Source organism: Chrysochloris asiatica, unplaced genomic scaffold, assembly GCF_000296735.1.
Source record: "Chrysochloris asiatica unplaced genomic scaffold, ChrAsi1.0 scaffold00328, whole genome shotgun sequence".
Classification (NCBI taxonomy): Eukaryota; Metazoa; Chordata; class Mammalia; order Afrosoricida; family Chrysochloridae; genus Chrysochloris; species Chrysochloris asiatica.
The window spans coordinates 562,232-583,877 of NW_006408846.1; the positions used below are offsets into that span (position 1 = coordinate 562,232).

The following is a 21,646-nucleotide window of genomic DNA, read 5'->3' on the forward strand; positions in this document are numbered from 1 at the left end:
AAGAAATGAAAGGAGTCCTGATGTGGTACTGTTGGATAAGCACTGAACTGCTGCTAACCACACGGTTAGTGGTTCAAACCCCAATAACTGCTTCTTGGAAACCCTATACAGGCTCACTATGAGTCAGAAGCAACTCAATGGCACTTAGTAAGAACAACTAAGCAATTAAAATGCTGTGAGAGATACAGAGGGGGCCACAATGCAAATAGGAATGAGTAAATAACTGACTGTGTTTAGTCAGTTGAGTGTTCCTAGAGTACATAGCATTTGATCTGGCTGAATCTTAAAGACTGAGTCCAAGTTTTCCAGAAAGAAAAATCCGCCACTGTATGACCTTCTAATCACAAGGACCACATATAGAAAAACAGAAACAGAGAAGCAAGATCTAGCAGGGTGCACATGTAAAAGGTGCAGTGTTTTAAGGAGTGAAATTGAGGAAAAAACTACCTGAGAGAGAAAGAATGACATGTGAATTTGGGATTGAATTTTAGATCAGGATAAGATGATTTGGGAGTTTATCAGTTGAGAAGCCATTGAGCTGAAGTATGAAGTCCTCAATGACAGAAAGTGCATGAGTATTTGGGAAGGCGAGACTTAAATAATAGGATGAGCAGGACCATCTATATGATTAAATGTATACTTTAGAAAGTCATATGGTTTAACATGGCTATTATTTATTACAGCTATTGCATACCATGGAAGTGAAAAGTTGGAAGTTGCAAAACACTAGGGTCTTTCTATAATTTCACTATGGGGGTCATATGGGGGAGCTATCAATGAGAGATTTGTTTGGAAGGACAGCAAAATGTTTAAAACTCTTATATTCTGAAATCAGTGTTTCAGTGAACAGGAAAAAGTAAAAACATTAACTGCCTTCTGGGGCCAGGGGACAAACTAAAATGTTAATCAGGTTACCAAGTGGGACCAATCCTTTCCGCCCAGGAGTCAAACTGGAATGTTAATCAGTTTACTGAGCAGAACCAATCCTCTGGTTCCTTCCTGTCTTCAAAAAGGTCTGCAATCTAACCCCTTCCCGATGCTTACCCCATGTAAGTCTGCACTGCCTTCCATTTGGGACTTAGAATCTGGAGAATGTATCTCCTCCAAGCCAGCCGGCTTAATAAAATCTGAAACTCTGCTTCACCTCTCCGAATGGCATTGGTTTCTTCAATGACAGATCAAGAGCTGCTGCGACACTCTCAAATCTAAAACTGCTGTAACATGAGTAGCACTTCTGGTCCTGTCATTTACTGATTTTGCAATCTGGAACAAATTAATTACTTGGTGCTTCAACTTCTTATCCAAATAAAGTTCAAAATCAGTTCTTTCTTGAATGATTTTTAGGAAATTCAAATGAATACTGCAGCATATGTTGTTGCTGTTGTTGTTAAGTGCCATCGAGTCGGTTCCGACCCATAGCGACCCTGTATAGGGTTTCCGAGGGTGTAAATCTTTACGGGAGTAGAAAGCCTCATATATACAACATACTAAATAGGCATTTTTTAGCAGTATCTGTGTGTCTTTGGATAGGGCATCTAACCTCTCTAGGACTCAGTTCCCCAACTCCAAAATGGGTATAATAATTGTTGTTTTTAAAGTGCTGTTGAGTCAATTCCGACCCATAGCGACCCTGTATAGGGTTTCCGAGGCTGTAAATCTTTACGGGAGCAGAAAGCCTCATCTTTCTTCCGCGGAACAACTGGTAGTTTCGAACGGCTGACCTTAAGGCTCACAGCCCGATTTGTAACCACTACGCTACCAGATTATTAGCGTAATGGTTATGAATCTGGCTGTGAACCACAAGGTCAGCAGTTCAAAACTACCAGCTGTTCTGTGGGAGAAAGATGAGGCTTTCTGCTCCTGTAAAGATTTATAGCCTCCTGTACAGGGTATGAGTCGACGACACATCACCACCACCACCACCACTACCATTAGAGAGTGTTTGTGAGGATACATGAGATACTTTATATAAGGCATCTAACTTAGTAATTCAAGGAGTATAATTAATTATTAATAATAGTTTTATTTTAAGCTATATTTTAGAAATAAAATTCCTTAGTTGGATTATAAAATTAACTCACTTAAATTTTGCACAAATGGAAAAATACAATGAAGCTTCTAGTTTCTGTGTATTGGAAAGTCAAAGATATTCTGGAAAGAACTCTTATGTTCTTACATGTATACTCTTTTGAGAGACTGGGAAGAAAATAGCCATCTACCTTTAGAAAGAATGAAACTAGAAAACATTTGGAATACCATAAAAAAAACGAAACCTGAATTTTCAAGAACACAGACAAAAGCATGTTCAATCCACTGAGCCTTGAACGGCCTCCCATGTTGAGGTGTACCCTTGCTACATGAGAAGATTTCAGAGACAAAGAGAAGTTGCTGATAAGAAAACATTTAAAAATAAAAATATTGACAAAAGTCAGATATGAGCTAGCAATGTGCCAAGACTGAAGTGTTAAAAAGCATTTTCTGAAATTTGAGCTTTGCAACCTGTTTAGCCTTTACTGTGGAGTCCTGGTGTGGCACACTGTAGGATAAACACTGGATTGCCAACTACATGGCAGTGACCAGCCCTTTCCCAAAACTCTACTTAGGGTTACTATGAATCATAAAGCTAGTTGACAATGGTTTTGTTTTGCTGATTCTGTGAATCCTGATTCATAGGGAAGTATAGGAAGTGAAGTGTTAAGCACAGAAACAGAAGCATAGCAATTTAAATCTTGTTCTGCCACTAGTTTGCCATATGACTCTACAAAGAATTGAAACTTTTTGTGTCTTTTTCAGCTTTAAGACCCTATGTATTTCAGAGACATACTACAAGACTATAAAGGTAGTATCTGTTTCATGTTTTGCAAGCTCTGGGCACAGAGGAGTGCAAACTCTTCTCGCTGATCTTTGATGAAGAGTAATTGCTTAAATATGACATTTCACTTCATCTGCAAAGTTTCATATAACTACAAAGGCATTTGTATTCAGAATTTGACCCTGGCACTATAGCCTTTTATAGTATGGTTATAGTAAGAGGATACAGGAAAGGGATGTTTGTTTTCTATATATATCTTATTATTCCTAGGGATGTTTATACCATTCCTAACCTTGTCCACACCTCTTTGCTAAACATGCCTCTGGAGATAGCAAAGAGATTCTCTTCCAAATTATAAAACCATGATAGAGCCAAGCCAAACTGAAGCACCTCCTAGGCAGCTTATTTTTGTGAAAATCTGTCTTGTTCTAGGGTGGAGTGATCCCTAGAGAAAGACTTCATTACCATCAAGGGCACTTGGAAGAAAACTCAGAAACATTAGACCTAGAGTTAAGAGAAAAACACCTAGAGGCAGAAATGCCATGAATGAGAAAGAAGTAAAAGAAACTTTCAACCTCATAGTCCTTGCCTCATGAAAGTCTTTTTTCCTAGGAAATGGTAGTACCAGCCATAGAGACTCTCTGGTGTTTGCAGAGGTCTTTCAAAGAAACAAGCAGGGACCTACTGTAAGAAGTGGGAAGAGTGCTGAGCCAGAGTAGAAAACTCTCCAAATTTAGCCTGGAAAAGATAATTCTTGAAAGGGAATTTGAAGCAACTGAATCCATTAGAGGAGACAAACTCTTTGTTTTTCTGTCCTAGAGGCAATCCCCAAGGAGGAATCATGTATTTATTATTTTCCTGGATATAATTATTATTGGAAAATGTTGTAATTCCACAAAGCCTAGGGAATCACTTCAGAGAAAAGATTTAATTCAGTTTTTTAGATCCTTTGGCATAAAATTCCCTTGCCACCTTGATTATGCAAGTACAAGTAGTTCTTTAGGGATCCATATTAGGTTGATTTCCAGGGTTCTTCATCCTCTTTTTATTATTTCTCATTTTGGCAAGGGGAATATTAAACATAAAAGAGAAGGATTCTTTATTTTCTATGCCTTTGAGATGTGTATTAATGAAAATAAGTTTGAGCAGATGCACCAACACCATATCAGCTGCTTGGAGTCAATTCTGATTCATGGAAACACCATGATGTGTGTCAGAACTGTGCTTCACAGGGTCTCTTTAAAACTTACATCATTTAGGAAATATTGATCCCTCGTGATTTAGTTATTTATCCATTTACTCACTCAAATATTTATTCATCCCTATGTATTGGGCACTAGTCCTAGTGTGGCGCTGTGGGTTAATGCACTGGTCTGCAAAGTCAGTTTGAACTGCAAGGTTGGTGGTTCAAGCTCACGAGCCACTCCTTGGAAAATCTATTGTTGTGGTTGTTAGGTACCATTGAGTTGGTACTGACTCATAGCGACCCTATGAACAACAGAACGAAACGATGCCCGATCCTGGGCCAACCTCACTACTGTTGCTATTCTTGAGCCCATTGATGCTGCCTCTTGGCCAATCCATCTCATTGGAGTTTTTCTCTGACTTTCCACCTAATCAAACATGATATCCTTCTCCAGCGACTGGTCCCTCCTGACAATATGTCTGAATTATGAGAGACGATGTTTGACCATCTTGGCCTCTAAGGAGCACTCTGGCAGTACTTCTTCCAACACAGATCTGTTGGTTCTTTTGGCAGCCCATGGCACTTTCAATATTCTCCTCCAACACCATAACTCAAAAGCATCAATTCTCCTATAGCCTTCCTTATTCACTGTCCAGCTTTTGCATGCCTATGAGGTTATTGAAAATACCATGGCTTGGGTCAGGTGCACCTTAGTCCTCAAGCTGACATCTTTGCTCTTCAACACTTTAAAAAGGGCTTGTGCAGGGTCGCTATAGTCGAAATTGACGTGACAGCACTCAAAAAAACAACAATATATCAGGTACTATTTACAGTGCTGGAAATACACTGGTTAACAAGATAGACAAGTCTACTTCTACTTCAACAGAATATATATTCTATGACGAGGAGACAGATAAAAACCAACCAAACAAAAGCTATGAAAATATAATATAGTAATTAAAACCAAAAAAAAAACAACACTAAAGAGGTTGCTGTGCTAGAGATGGATGCATGGCCTCTCCCCAGCATATACCATTTACAACAAAAGCTGAGTTAATAGGAAGTAGTCTGATATGAAAATTAATTAATGCAGAGGCAGAACTAATCCACAGGTACTTAGGCAGATTCAAGTGTGTGGATCAGACAAAACAGAAAGCCACTGTAAGCAGGGCATTTGCATTAGAGAAGAATGGTTCAGAAAGTGGTATAAAAACTAGACAGAGACCAGGTGAATGAGAATATTGTAGGGTTTGTTCTATGGACAATTCCATACCCATAGCCATCAAGTCAATTTTGACTCACAGCGACTCTATAGAACAGAGAATTGCCCCCTAGCTTCATTCCCAAGGCTGAAATCTACGGGAGCAAACTACCACATCTTTCTGCAGTGGAGTAGCTGGTGGGTTCTAATCCTTGGCTTTTCAGTTTACAATAGAGCACTTGAGCAACTGAATGTTTTAAAATAAGAAAATATCTTAGTAAAATTTACATCTTTTCAAAGAATCATCTGGCTTTGTGTGAAAAGAGGTAGGATTTAATTCTAAATGTTATGAAAGTTTTTAGGAAGAAGGTGATTATTAGGGGCTAAAATTATTCAAATTACAAACTATACCCATGTGTATACTCTGATTCTTACTTATTTCTTCTAAATTATAAGTCCCAGAGGATAGTGATCAGATCTTTTATATCTACACTATTTTAAGGAGCCCTGGTGACTCGGTACAATAAGCAAAGGACTGTTACCATTGTTCAATGTTGTCAATTCATAGATGAGGCTTTCTGCTCCCATAAATATTTACAGCCTCAGAAACTCTATTCAGGGTCTCTATGTGTGGGAATCTGCTTGATGGCAATGAGTTTACTTTGGTATACTATCTTTACTACTTGTCATTGTTGTTGTTGTTGTTGAGTGCCATTGAGTTGGTTCTGACTCATAGTGACCCTATGCACAACAGAATTAAATACTGCCCGATCCTATGCCAGTCTCACAATTGTTTTTATGCTTGAGCCCATTGCTATTACCACTGTACAGATCCATCTCATTGGGGATTGTCCTCTTTTGCTTACCCTCTACTTTACCAATCATGATGTCCTTCTCCAGTGACTGGTTACTCCTGATAATATGTCAGAAGTATGAGACCTGATTCATCCTGGCTTCTAAAGAGCATTCTGGTTGTACTTCTTCCAACACAGATTTGTTTGTTCTTCTGGAAGTTCATGGTACTTTTCAAATGTATCGATTCTTCTACAGTCTTCCTTATTCATTGTTCAACTTCCCACACATATTAAAAATATCATAGCTAGGGTTTTAATTTTCAAATTGATATCTTTACTTTTGACCACTTTAAAGACGTCTTGTGCAGCAGATTTGTCTAATGCAATATGTCATCTGATTTTTTTACTGCTGCATCCATGAGTGTTGATAGCGTATCCCCCCCAAAAAAATGAGGTCTTTGACAACCTCAATCTTTTCTACATTTATCATGATGTTATATGCTGGTCCAGTGGTGAAGATTTCTGCTTTCTTCCCATTAAGGTGCAACCTATACTGAAGGTTGTGGTGTTTGACTTTCATAAGAAAGTATTTTAAATCCTCTTCTCTTTCAGCAAGTAAGGATGCTTCATCTGCATATTGTAAATTACTAATGAGTCTTCCACCAATCCTGATGCCAAATACTTCTTCATAAACTCGATCTTCCCAGTTTATTTGCTCAAACATATAGATTGAATAAGTATGGTAAAAGAATGCAGCCCTTTCTTGATTTTAAACCATTCAGCGTCTCCTCATTCTTTCTGAATGACTGCCTCTTGGTCTGTGTATATATGTTCCTCATGAGCACAATGAAGTGTTCTGGAAAACCCATTCTTTGTCATTATCTATTTGAAAATAATGCTTAGTACAGATCTCTGTACCTAGTGGATTGAGGAGAGAAACTTGCTAGAGAGAAAACTATTTATATCTGTTTAATATTTCTATTTTGGAGGCTGACTGGAATTCATAATGGATTGAAACTCACAGGGCACCAAGAGAGGTTTATTCCAGAGTTTCACTCACCTTTGTTTCACTTAATCAGAACTTTAGCTCCTCCTTGCACCTGATTGGAGGCGACTGCTGCAGACATCTCACAGAGGTTACTCAGACTCAGAGTGAAGTTTCTGCAGGTACCAAGAGGCAGATCTGTGGAGGTTGGGCAAAGACTGGATGCTGGCCATAGCTTTATTATTATTATTATTATTTAACTAGTGCAAGAATTCAAGCAACTTAGATACATCCTTGAGCAAAGGATGCCACATATCTGTGTAGTCTGTTTTTGGAGAGATACAAATCAAATGAATATCATCCTCACAAAAAAGACCTTTCAAAAACAACAACAAGCCTTCGAAAGAGAACTACTAATCTTTTTTCCTGTTACTGATAGTCAATTGGATTTTTGGAAAAGCGTATGTGGAATTTGAGTGGGAGAAATTTTTTGTCAAAGTAACAGCAAATTAATTCCATCTGCTTCCTTATAAGCTTTGTTGTGGGGGAGGGGAGTGGTGGTGGTGATGGTGATGGAAATGTTCCTTAATAAGACCCAAGAATTCTCAGAATACATTTCAGGCATTTTCAAGAGATTTTGAGAAAAACTGAATTATGCAAATAATCTTATAAAGATCATGACAATAGCTTGATCTAGGGCAAAATGGAACTTAAGGGATAGTAGAATGAGGTGGTATGAGAAAAGTATCTAGCTATGAGTGAAGTTTGGTATTGAGCCTATGACAGAGGGGAAGTTAGTTCCCTATTGCTTACCATTGTCCTGCATAATTTGTTTCTGTCCAGAAGCAACTCCTCTGACTTGCTTGCTGCTAAATTAGATCTAAGAGAAAGGAAAAGCAAAACTTCCATTTCTTTTATTTTCTACAGAGCAACAGGTTCCTTCTTCAGCGTGGCGACCAGCGGCCCTGACCCTGTTGACTTTGTGCTTGGTGCTACTGACTGGCCTCGCAGCCCTGGGTCTTGTGTGTAAGTCTGTGCTCTGACTTGAGAGAGGATCCTGGTTCTTATTATTTTTCTCCTGACTCCTTATTTTCTTTAATTAATTTTGATAGTATAAACTGTTACTTTTTAACCACAACAGTTTTAGGGCTATAAAGTTATTTTCATGATTCATGAGTGGTCTCTACACAGATTTAAACCTCAGAGTTTTAAATATACAAATGACAATATTTTTGTTAAATGCCGTCAAATTTGTTCCCACTCATACAGGGTTTCCAAGACTATAAATCATTGTGGAAGTAGAACACTTCATCTTTATTCCATGGAATGGTTGGTGGACCCAAACCACAGATGTGGTGGTACGCAGTCTAGCACTTATCCTCTAGGATTACCATACTACCCATATTTTAGATTAGTGTTATTAAGAAAATTACTTGTTTTTCATTGAGTTTAATTGCAAATATATAACATTATAGGAGTGATGATATAGCAATTTTAAGTACTATCTTGGTGTGGTGCTATAGGATAAGCATGGGACTGCTAACCACAAGGTTGTCAGTTCAACTCAACCAGCTACTACTCGGAAACCCTATACAGGGTCACTGTGAGTCAGAACTAACACAATGGCATTTAACAATAACTACAGATACTCAATGCTCAATATAATGATTAATAAAAATATAAATTTGTGGTTTTAGCTTGAGTAATAGCTTCAGAGTGTCTAAAAGAATTTATTGAGTGAAAGTGAATATGGTTTAGAAATTTATTCTAAAAACTAGGCACTGCTTTTATGACTCCACATTTTCAAGTGAGATAATAAGTAGCCTTAGAGAAATAAATTTGTTCAAAATCATACCATTTATTATGTGCTAGAACACAAATTTGAATATAGGCAATATGAGATCTCAGAGTCTAAGATCTTAAGCAATATGTTATTTGACTTCTCCATATGTAGAAAAAGACAGATTCCCAAAATGTAATCTGCCCAGTATGACTTGGTGACTTGGGTTAGTTTTTCAGTTCTACCAGCTCTCCATTACTCAACAAAACAACATCGCTCAAAAGGAAGAAAGATTGGGGAATCTCTCCCAACAGTTGCGGTCCCTTCAAGCTCAGAACAGCAAGCTTACAGAAACTCTGCAGCGTGTGGCTGAAAAACTCTGTCGTGAGCTCTACAACAAAACTGGAGGTAAGTGTGTTTGTTTCACCAGGTCTCCACTTTACCTACATGATCTCTAGCAATGGAGGGCTATTATCTGGGAATCATGTATTCTTTAATTAATTGCCTGAAAAACTCCACAAAGTGTTTGGCTATCAAGATCAGCACTGGATGTTGGAATCATGTGGTTGAAGTATATCTGAGTTGCAGTACATGAATGGATTCTTTAAATTCAGAAATTTTTAATTATAAAAGGAATTGATTTAGAAGAATCAAATCAGCACCCTAAGTAAATAAAAGATATTTCTCAATTTATCTTGACATATAGAAATCTAATGATGAGATATATTTCATAATGTGGTCATGAATCCCTTCCCAATTAGAAGTTAACAATCTCATAACTCTAGTTTACAAAATTTAAGACTTGTATGTGGATCAGTTTAAAAATGGAGAGAGCCTGATTCGAATGTATTATGTACTAGAGTACAAATTTGAATATAAGCAATATGAGATGTCATACTCTGAAATCTTAAGCAAGGTACTATTTGACTTCAGTAAAACTTGTCTAGTTACCAAAAATCAGAATTTAGCTTTGGACTGCTATGATTACAATGCCAATAGTAGGTGAGCAATGCTTTAATTAACACTAGATGCATAATCTCAGTCTTATTTATTTCTTTATTTTCTATAAAAATTAGTGCTTATCGTCTTTTGATTTCAGGGTGGTCTACTTTGTTTAGGTCAGCCCTCCCTTCTGTTCTCTTTAACATACATATATGTATATAGGAAGCTATACATATTTTTAATTCTTCATTTTTCTTTTCTTTTTATCTTTTTGGAATTCAAAAATAAGATGAAGACTCCTAGTCTTTCATGCACCTCTCCCTATCTTTTTTTTTTTTTTTTAACTTTTTATTGTGAATTGATAAGTGGTTATGAGTCAGACTGCTAATTTCATGGTCAGCAGTTCAAAACTACCAGCTGTTCCGTGGGAGAAAGATGAGGCTTTCTGCTCCCGCAATGATTTACAGCCTCGGAAACTCTGTACAGGGTCACTATGGGTTGGAACTGACTTCACGGCACATAACCACAACAATTGTGAATTGAATGAAGGCTTACAGAGTAGGTCATTAGTTTTACATTCAACGAATCATATACTTCAACTCATCTCAATGATTGCAGTCCCTTCATTATGACATCACATTCCACTTTGTCCCTGTGTTTCTTTTTTCAATTCCTCCTTCTTTCCCAGCTCTTTCTAAGTCTATCCTAGAGTAAATGCTGCCCTTTGGATCACGAATGGGTGACCATTTTATGTTATGCGTATCTTATTAGTGTGTTTGTTCCCCAGGTTAATGTGCTAGACTGTGAAATCAGATTGAACCATAAGGCTAAGGCTCACCAGTCACTCCTTAGAAACCTGTACAGGGTCACTGTGGGTGGGAACCAACTCAATGGCACATAACAACAACAGCTTATATACCTGGGAGTCCTGGTGTTGTGGGTTAATGCGCTGGACAGAAAAGTCAATTTGAACCTAAAGGTCAGCAGTTCAAGCCCTCATCAGCTTCTCAGAAACAAGGTCGCTATGGGTTGGAACCAACTCGGCGGCACCCAACAACAACAAATCTAACCCTGGAGTCCTGGTGTGGTGCTGTGAGATAAAGCACTGGACTGCAAGGTCAGTTTGAACCACAAGTTCGGTGCTTCAAACTCACCAGCCACTCCTTGGAAACACTCATAGGGTCACTATGAAATGGAACTGACTCTACAGCACTGAACAATAACAAATATACCTATGTGAAGAACAAACTAATGTATATTGGAAGAAGTACAGTCAGAATGATTCTTAGAAGCAAGGATGGTAAGACTTGGTGTCTCATACTCTGGACATGTTTTCAGGAGGGACATCATGCTTGGAAAAGTAGAAGGTCACCAAAAGAGGAAGAGTCCCAATGAGATGGACTAAAAGTGTCAGCAACAGTGGATTCAAACATAACAACAATTGTGAGGATGATGCATGACTTGGCAGTGATTCATTCTGTTGTGATAGGTTCTCTATGAGTTGGAACTGACTTGATAGCACCTAACAATGTTGTTGTTGTTGTTAAGTGCCGTCGAGTCGGTTCCAACCCATAGCGACCTTGTACAGGGTTTCCGAGGGTGTAAATCCTTACGGGAGTAGAAAGCCTCATCTTTCTCCCGTGGAGCGGCTGGTAGTTTCGAACCACTGACCTTAAGGTTCGCAGCCCGATTCGTAACCACTACGCTATCAGAGCATTGGGCAAATCTGCTGCACAGGAACTTTTTAAAGTATTGAAGAGCAGAGATGTCAGCTTGAGGACTAAGGTGCGCCTGACTCAAGACATGGTATTTTCAATAACCTCACATGGATATATTACCTTCACCCAAGTTACCCCAAGTTAATACGTGTCCACTCCTAGCCAGTGAATTACTCTTCCTTCTTTGCAACCCTTGGTAACCACCAAGTAATGTTTCTTTTAGTGTGATAACTCTTCTTGCATTTTTACAATAGTAGTCTCATACAATATTTGCTCTTTTGTGACTGAGTCAGAAATGGGGTGGCTCCATATGATAAGTACTGGACAGCAAACCCTGAGGTCTGCAGTTTGATCCCACTAGCTGCTCTGAGGGAGAAAGATGAGGCTTTCTGCTCTCTCAAAGAGTTAAAGTCTTGGAAAGCCTATGCAGGGTCACTATAAGTTGGAATTGACTCGACAGCACATAGCAATAACAACAATTTCACTCAGCATAAGGAGCTATGGTAGCATAGTGGTTACAAATTGGGCTGTGAACCACAAGGTCAGCAGTTCAAAACTATCAGCTATTCTGCAGGAGAAAGATGAGGCTTTCTGCTCCTGTAAAGATTTACAGCCTTGGAAACCCTGTACAGGGTCGTTATGAGTTGGAACCAACTCCACGGCACATAACAACAACAATGTCCACCAGGTTTATCCATGTAATGAGGTGTTTACCAAGTTCATCATTATTTGCTCTTATAAACTGTATATGACGGATCCTTCTTTCTTATTCATTCTGCTACTTTTTCTCTCAACTGGTTCATTTAATACATTTACATTCTGTGTCATTATCTGGACAAAATATTGAATGACACTGGAAACATTAAAAGAAGATTGAAGGAATACACAGAGACACTGTACCAAAAAGAATTGGTTTGATGCTCAATTATTGTAATGGTACCATATGATCAGAAACTGGTGGTACTGAAGAAAGAAGTCCAAGCAGTACTGAAGGCAATGGTGAAACACAAGGCTCCAGAATTGGCAGAATACCAACTGAAATGTTTTAACAAAAAGATTCAGCACTGGAGGTGTTCACTTATCTGTGTCAAGACATTCGGAAGAAAACTACCAGGCCAACTGACTGGAAGAGATCCATGTTTGTGCCCATTCCAAAGAAAGGTGACCTAATAGAATGCAGAAATATCATACAATATCATTATAGCCATATGCAAGTAAAATTGTGCAGAAGATAATTACAAAACGGTTGCAGCAGTACACCAACAGGGAGATACCAGATATTCAAAGCGGATTCAAAGAGGACTTGGAAACTATGGATATCATTATTGACATCAGATTCACCTTGTGCTTTATTGTCTATGCAAAGATATTCAACTGTTTGAAGAATAACAAACTATGAATAGCATTACGAAGAATGGTTATTACAGAACACTTCATTGTGTTAATGAGGAATCTGTACATACAACAAGAGACAGTAGTTATAATCGAACAAGGAATACTGAATGGGTTTGTGTTTTTTTTTTTTTTTTAAAGAGGTGTGCAACAGAGTTGTGTCATGTCACTATACTTATTCAATCTTCAGCCTGAGCAATTATTCTAAGAAGCTGGATTATATGAAGAATGTAGCATTCGGGTTAGAAGAAGAGTCATTAACAACCTGTGAATTATAGATCACACAACTTTGCTTGATGGAGGTGAAGAAGACTTGAAATATTTACTGATGAAGATCAAAGGCAGTGTGTGGAGAGGGCATCATGTTTGGAAAAGTGTAGTGTTAGTGAAAAAGAGGAAGACCCCTAGCAAGACGGAATGACACAGTGGCAGCAACAATGCGTTCAAACATAATCATAATTGTAAAGATAGTACAGAACTGGGCAGTGTTTTGTTCTGTTGTGCATAGGTTGCTATAAGTCAGAACCAACTTGATGGTACGTAACAATAACAACAACTATCTTAGAAGAGATTTGGTGTGTGTGGGGAAATATATATGTTAATTGTTTCTTAAATCCCATGCATATTGACCTTATGAACATATGAAAAGCTTTTTATGCAACAATATTATGTATGCAAAATTATATAAAAGTCACGTAAATTCCAGTCATCTGTGACTCCAAACTTCATGCAAACAGGTAGTGTGTCTCTTTTATTATCCCTGTATATTGTTGCTGTTGTTCTTAAGTATCATCAAGTTGGTTCCAACCCACAGTGACCCCTTGTAGGGTTTCCAAGGAGCTGCTAGTGGGTTTGAACTGCCAACCTTGTGGTTAGCAGTCCAGTGCTTACCTACAGCACTACATCAGGTTCTTACTATCAGATAGTGAGTATGCAGCATTTATCTGTCATAATCATTGCATAGGTGATCAAATACCAAAAAGAAAAGGAAGTGATTCTTCCTTGGCTTATCAAATACTATTTAATTTCAACAAAGGAAAGACTGTAGACCCAGGTAGATCGGAGCTTTCTAAATTTTGTTTCTTTCCAAGAACACAGGTGCAGCCCTTGTCCAGAAAAATGGAAGTGGCATGGGAACAAATGTTACCAATTCTATAAAGAAAGCAAGGATTGGCAGGGATGTGAATATTTCTGCATTGCTGAGAACTCTACCATGCTGAAGATAAATACAGAAGAAGTGCTGGTGAGGTCCTGACGCTTTGTCCATGTTTGAGAGATTCTCATTTGTAAAGCCCTTACAAGAGCTAGACTAGATTTTAAGGAGTCAAGGATATTTGGCTACAGATTTACTTACTAATTGTAGTCACGTGTTATTCTCATTGCTTTAAATAATGTCTTCAGATGTAGGAGATGAGACTTTTTGCTCCCACAAAGATTTACAGCCTCAAAATACCTATATGGGTTTATTATAAGTAGGAACTGACTGGACCTCACTTAACAACAATAACACTAACACTGCCTTGATAGCATAACAAATAAAACTCAATACCAAATGGAATTATAACCATAGGCATGTTGCTAAATTCTATTGGTTTCAACTCATTGTGACCCTGTAGGGGGATTCTAAAAACTGACTGGCAGTCCAGTGTTTACCCTACAGTGCTACAACAGGACTCCAAACCAAAGGTATTGTTGTTGTTAAGTGCCATGGAGTTGGTTCTGACTCATAGCGACCCTGTATAGTATTTTTGAGGAACGGCTGGTGAGCTTGAACCTTTGGCCTTGTGGTTCAAACCAACCTTGCAGTCCAGCGCATTAACCCACAGCGCCACACCAGGACTCCAACCAAAGGTACAAGGTTTTGGAATTATAATTCATATGTTTAGGGACAAAATTCAATCCACAACGTTTTCCTATTTCTTTCCTTTTCTGTCATATTCTCCCATTTCCCATTATCACTTCACTTTCATCTATAAATCCACCTACATTTTTATATTAGCCTTAGTGTTTAATCTTGAAAATAATAACTCATTTATAAATCTCTGTTTTTATAATTCTTTGTTTCAAAATATCAGTAAATGTTCCATGATTCAGTAAATAAGTGTTTTAGTTGGTCAACTTACTTACAGACCATAGTACTGATTTTTGCTGTTGTTCTTAGGTAGGACTCATGCTAGTCTCCTTAAGAATTTGTTGTCCTTATACATCTCTATACAGATATGTTATGACAGCAGAATGTTAAAAGGTTTCTTGTGTGCCTTTCACAGGAGTTTGCCATGCCTCAGAGCTACTCTGAGTTTTTCTACTCTTATTGGACAGGGCTTTCCCGCAACGGTAGTGGCAAGGCCTGGCTGTGGATGGACGGAGCCCATTACTCATCTGAACTGTAAGCCTTCAGAACATTTTGTGGGAAAGATATTTCTTTTTGTTGATAGAGAGATTTTATTTGAGTGATAAAGTTCAAGGATTTGGTTCAATAATTCAATCAAACATCTGTTTTGTACTGGATACTGTACTTATTTGTAGGAAGAGTATAGCCTTGTTTTTAAATGTCTTATAAACTAGTAAGGGAGACAGATACTCAATATTAGTAAACTATCAAAGGCAGTTCTCTGGTGTTCTCACATTTATCCCAGGAACTGATGTCACTAAAGGAAAAATTAGGAGTTTGAGATTAATCTTTGAATGATATATATTTTATAAAGATGGGAGTGGGGTTTGAGAGAGAACTTATTAATTCTTTCCCCAAACAAAACCCACTGCCATCCAGTCAATCCTGACACACAATGACCCAGTGTAGGCTTTCTGAAGCCACAAATTTTTACAAAAGCAGAAAACGTAGTCTTTTCCTTCAAAATAGCTGGTAGATTTGAACTGCTGACCTTGTGAACTGTGTGACTTAATTAAAGCCTGCTGATGTTGTCGTTAAGTGCCATCGAGTCAGTTCCGACCCATAGTGACCCTGTATAAGGTTTCTGAGGAGCAGCTAGTCAGCTTGAACTGTCAAAAGGCTTTGCAGTCTGGTGCATTAATCCACAGTGCCACACGGACTCCAATTAAGCCTGTTGTTGTTGTTGTTAGGTGCCGTCAAGTCAGTACAGACTCATAGCAACCTTATGCACAGCAGAATGAAGCACTGCCACATCCTGGGCCAACCTCACTACTGTTGCCATGCTTGAACCTATTGATGCTGCCACTTTGCCAATCCATCTAGCTGTGGGTCTTCCTCTTTTTCTCTGACTCTTCACAGAGTTTAAATTCTAAGCTCTTGATTTTGGTGACAAATTCATAGTGGAAGCACACTGTAGTTTGAATCTTAACATAAATCTAGGCTCCATTGAATTCATTCTGACCATTAATTAGCAATGTAAAAAGTTTTGCCTTCAGGCAAACTCCCCTGGCTAGTCCAGGGAGGAGCAGTCTAAAGTTCAAGGATGTGCTTGGGCATGGCTTTATTGGAAATTAGCATACAAGAGTCACATGAATCACACTCTGGTCAATGCTGTGAGGTATTTTAATATGCTCTGGTAGTGTAGTGGTTACGAATCTAACCTCAGGGCCAGCAGTTTGAAACTACCAACTGTTCCATGGGAGAAAGATGAGGCTTTCTGATCCTGTAAAGATATACAGCCTCAGAGATCCTGTACAGGGTTGCTATGAGTTGGAACAGACTCCACGGCACATAACAACAATAACAACAACAACAGTATATATATCCCGATCATGGTCCCCTTACCCCTTTGGTAGTCTCACCTGTGACAGTGATGTGTTGATCTGCCACCAATCATGATTTTGTGACAATTTCCATGTTCTGTATAGTTAGTTGGAGTCCTGGTGTGGCTCTGTGGGTTAATGCATCAGACTGCAAAGTCGTTTGAACTGCAAGGTCAGTGGTTCAAACTCACCACCTATTGATTGGAAACTCTATACAGGGTCAGAATCAACTTGACGGCACTTAACAACACAATATAGTTAATTAAGGAGCTCTGGTAGCGTAGTGATTACAGAATCGGGTTGCGAACCTCAAGGTCAGCAGTTAGAAACTACCAGCTGTTCCACAAGACAAAGATGAGGCTTTCTGCTCCGGTAAAGATTTACAGCCACAGAAACCCTGTACAGGGTTGCTATGAGTTGGAACCGACTCCACGGCACATAGCCACTGTAGGACCAAGAAAAAGACTCCATTCTGTATATTAGCCTGAACACGTCCTCCTGTTCCAGGAACGTGCTAAATCAGCTCATGCTGCCTTAGAATATCCTTTCACCCCTAGCAACAGCAAGAACTAGATAAGCAGTAGACAGGACAACCCAAGGCCAGATGCCAGATGTTTTCCTTATCCTAGTCTAAGAACAAAAGACCATCAGTACTGACCAATTAAACTGTAACATCTCATACTTTGTCAAATGTCAACCAGTCCAAATATTGTAAAGCTGAAAAATCCTGAGCTTGTTTGAAAACTCTATAAAAACCCCACAGACAAATGGTTCGGGGCTCCAACCCTCATCCGCTGAGTTGGATGCAGGTGGAGTCCTAGCTTGAGCATGAATAACTGAGAGATCGAGGCTCCATCCCTCATCTGCTGCGTTGGATGCAGGTGGAGTCCAAGCTGGAGCTTGAATAAACAACCCTTGTGCACTTGCATCGATGTTGGCTCCTTGGTGGTCTTTGGGGACTCCGAATTCTGGGCATAACACCACCACCACCATATAGCTAGTTACATGGCTGTGAATCTTTTGGACACCATTCTGGACTCATGCTGATTGTCTCTCTCATCTAGATGATATTCTTGTCTTTGTCCTAAGATTTATTAAAAGGGTCACTCTAAAATATATTTGAATTTGGGGTCTTTTCTCTCCTAGAACAAACCCAGGTTTTAATGGTGACTTAACTAAGATCATGCAAGTTGTTAATGCCAAAGGAATCATTAAACCTCAGATTTTTTTACTTTCTGTACAGTGGAATTTGGAACACAACTGTAAGAAATAGTCTTTGATTAGATCTACTTTTAATATTAACAGCAATATTATCAAAATGTAACTTTTTATAATGAACATTTTATAAAATTCACTCATAGGGTGAACTTTTAGGAGTACGCATAATATCTTTTGAAGCAGTTAAATGTAATTTCCACAACAAAATTATATTATAATTTAAACCCATGTTTTAACAGATATCTTTCTTCTTTACATACCATATAGCATTTATTCTCCCAGAGGATAGAAAAATCTAAATCTAATTATTCTTATTTAAGTAAACTAAGTCACATAGAAGCTAGTTTTCCAAATGTAAAAGATATATATAGTCCTGGTGTGGTGCTGTGGGCTAATGCATCAGACTAGTCATTTGAACTGCAAGGTTAGTGGTTCAAGCTCACCAGGTGCTCTTTGGAAATCTTATACAAGGTCGCTTTGGGTCGGGATCGAGTCGATGATATATATCTCATATGATAATTTTGTATTGGAGCATATGTCTTAGTTTTAGTTAGAAACAGTTTATGTAGGTCTGGGTAACCTGCCATGCCATTTTTAAGAAAGACATGTAACTTGAGAGGTTGGAAAGCAAGTGCTTTGCTGCACTATCTTTCCACTAGAATCACTCTCTGTACCCATTTTATAATTATGTCACCCTAGGAATATTACCTATGCAGTTGCTGTGTGCTTCATATTCATTTTAGAATTACATTTTATTTAAGTTGATTTTTTTCTTGTTCTTTAAGGTTTGATATTATAATCGATTTCACCAGCCTCAGGAGCAGGGACTGTGTGACCATCCTTAATGGGAAGGCTTTCTCAAAAGACTGCAGAGAGTTGAGGCGGTGTGCCTGTGAGCGACCGGCAGCAATCGTGAGGCCTGAATGGCTCTATTAGGGCCTGAACTGATGGAGGTGATTGACTTTCCAGCTGCAACTACCAACAAAGACAAATTAGACCAATAAAAGGATTCCAGAGACACTGGGAAATAGAAAACAAACAGAAAAAGCAATTTCTCTGTCTAGTACACGCAGGGTTGGTTGTTGTAGTTGCTGTTCAGAATGACCAGCCTCTCTGAGCTTGGGCTAATGGACATATTGCCAGTCATTTTTAAAGAAAACCCTAGTTCTATACCTCCAACCAGCCCCAGAAATTCATAAACATCAAATCTACTATCTGGACTGTGAGCTAGCTAGCTTGCTTTTTTTTTTTTTTTTTTCCTTCTTCCTTCCTTCTTTATTTCTTTTCTCTGTAGCTGTTTCCCAGCAGGGCTAACTTTACTCATTATTAGAATCTTAATTTATTACAAGCATACTTCTCCAAGTCCATTTATGACTCCACTGATTTCCTTAGGAAGCTTTCCCAGGAAAGACATGGTCTCAGCTTAATTCCATATCAGAATTGCTGTCTTCTATTGAAACTTCTGTAGCCATCATGAGTTGGAACCAAAGCAATAACAGCTTTTTCTTTCTTTCTTTCTTTTTTTTAATGCACCCTTCAAGAGATTGAAGACCAAAAAAAAAAGACAATCTTTTTATATGAACCTATAATAATTTGTTTCTAGTTCCTCTTTTTGTCTATTTGATCCATGTTTATATATTTCAGGTACTAAATATTTAATAATAATAAATATGTATAATGTGAACTCTATACTTTTAAGATGGATTTGTTATAGGGAGGAAATTCAGGGTGGAAATGCTCTTCAAACATAACATTTAGCAGTGTTTTGCTTCTCTGTGTTTTACTGAGAGTTTGTGGGACCTCTACTAAAGTACTGATTTAGAGAAAATAATTCTTTGACATACATGTTGTCTTCAAGAGAACAATTTTAATACTCTGTTAAAATGAAATCCCTTGAGGAAAACTTATGACATTAACATGCAACAAAATATGAATAAACAGAGTTTTGATAGACAGATTACTTCCTATCAGGCTCATAGAAAGTGAGGGAGAGATTTTGGTATCTTAGTATCTTGCCTTGACTGGGCACTTCTTTCCCAGGAAGATTATGTGCACAAACATAACAAAGGTCATTACAAAAGGCCCTATCAGACTCCACTAAGGATAGATAAATTGATTGTAAGGGTAAAACATTAGAAACGATACTCTATTAAAGTCTTGACTTTTCAACCATGGAAACTGGGCTACTTCTATTTTCTTTTCAGCATTTACTATCTTGTGGTATAATGACATCAGATAAGAAACAATACAATTAAAATAAATTTTTGTGTTTATATTAATAAGACTATGTCATTTATGGAGTCCTGGTGTGGTGCTGTAGAATAAGCCCTGGACTTACGACTTCAAGATCTGTGATTCAAGCCCACCAACCACTCCTAGGAAACCCTATACAGGGTCCTTTTGAGTTGGAACTGACTCAATGTCACTTAACAACTGCAGGTATTTATAAATCATTATTTTGCAGACTTCTCCCCTGTGAACGTTCCTATCCGTTTTACACTCTATTGATCAAGTAGGAAATTTCTTCAGGTTAAAATTCTTTGCTCACTTACTGTGTAATTGATTTGTTTTGCTTTTGGGGTCAAAAGATAGAAGTCTTGAAGCTAGTATTTAGTCTTACTGGGCAAGTAACTTTGCTTCACTAAATTAATTTCCTTAAGTATAAAGTGGAAACATTTATAAATTTGTCACAGTGTTACTGTTAGCTGAAATGAGGCAAATGTAAAATTATTCTCATAACATATAGTGCAATATAAGATTATAAAAATGTCATGGTGGTGGTGTCTGATCTCTTCTAATTTTAGCGGGAAGAAGAATCAAGATTAAGAGCCCAATACTGATTCCTATGAAGCAATGGTCGGCCATGCTTCATTTCTCCAAACTTTTTATCAATTCTAACACGAACCATTCTTCCTATAGCACTCTACTTCTCTACTGGATTCCTTAATTTGTTGCAATGGCCACAAAGAATTCACAAGTCATATTCATGATGATAGTGCCATGGGCTGCCAAAAGAACCAATAGGTCTGTTTTGGAACAAGTGCAGCCAGAGTGCTCCTTGGAGGCCAGGATGGCTAAACTTCGTCTCTCATACTTTGGACACATTGTCAGGAAGGAACAGTCACTAGAGAAGGATGTCATACTGGGTAAGATGAAGAGTCATAGAAAGAGAGGAAGACCCCCAAGAGATGGATCAGCCAGGTGGCATCATTGATGGTGTCAAGTGTGGCAGCGGTAGTGAGGTTGGCCCAGGATTGGACATTGTTTCGTTCTGCTCTACATGGGGTCGCTATGAGTCGGTTCCGACTCGATGGCACCTGCCAACAACAACAACAATTCATGATGATGGGGTCTCTGAAAGCGTAATGGTTATAAGTCAGGCTGCTAACCTCAAGGTCAGCACTTCATAACTACTAGATGTTTTGTGGGCAAAAGATGAGGCTTTCTGCTCCTGTAAAGATTTACAACCTTGGAAACCCTCTACAGTGTGGCTATGAGTTGGAACCAACTCAATGGCACACCATTACTACCATCACCATCACCATTCATGATTAAAGGGCTTATTAGGGAAGTAAGAGGATACAAATCAGAATATAGTTCTTAATCAGGATAGCTTCTTCTTGCTCTCTGCTGCTGAACCTTGCTGGGGGTGTTCTTGGGCAATTGCTTTAACTGTTAGATCTGTGGGTCAGAGCCTACCTCCACCTTGTTCTGGCACCCTACTCTGCCAACACATGCCCTGCCTGAAGATGCTTAGCTTTCTTACTCAGTGTACTAGGAAATCCAGCTGGTCTCATGGTTCTATTGCCCCTATTTTTCTGCCACTGCTTACAGCTATCATTTCTTGCTGTCGTCTGTGGCACAGTTCTCTTTTTCTCTGTATCCTGGGTCTGAGAGGTTCTCA

The 21,646-nt window shown here is 38.5% G+C and overlaps 1 protein-coding gene across 1 annotated transcript in view; it reads left to right on the forward strand.

The window, feature by feature from the left end:
• Positions 1-18,678, forward strand: part of CLEC1A (C-type lectin domain family 1, member A) — a 33,778-nt gene extending 15,100 nt beyond the window's left edge. Inside the window, exons 2-6 of the mRNA XM_006875450.1 lie at positions 7,906-8,004; positions 8,990-9,166; positions 13,902-14,053; positions 15,078-15,196; positions 18,528-18,678. Of these exons, the coding sequence (XP_006875512.1) occupies positions 7,906-8,004; positions 8,990-9,166; positions 13,902-14,053; positions 15,078-15,196; positions 18,528-18,678 (698 nt within the window). The remainder of the gene's footprint in view (positions 1-7,905; positions 8,005-8,989; positions 9,167-13,901; positions 14,054-15,077; positions 15,197-18,527) is intronic.
• The last annotated feature ends 2,968 nt before the right edge of the window (positions 18,679-21,646 follow it).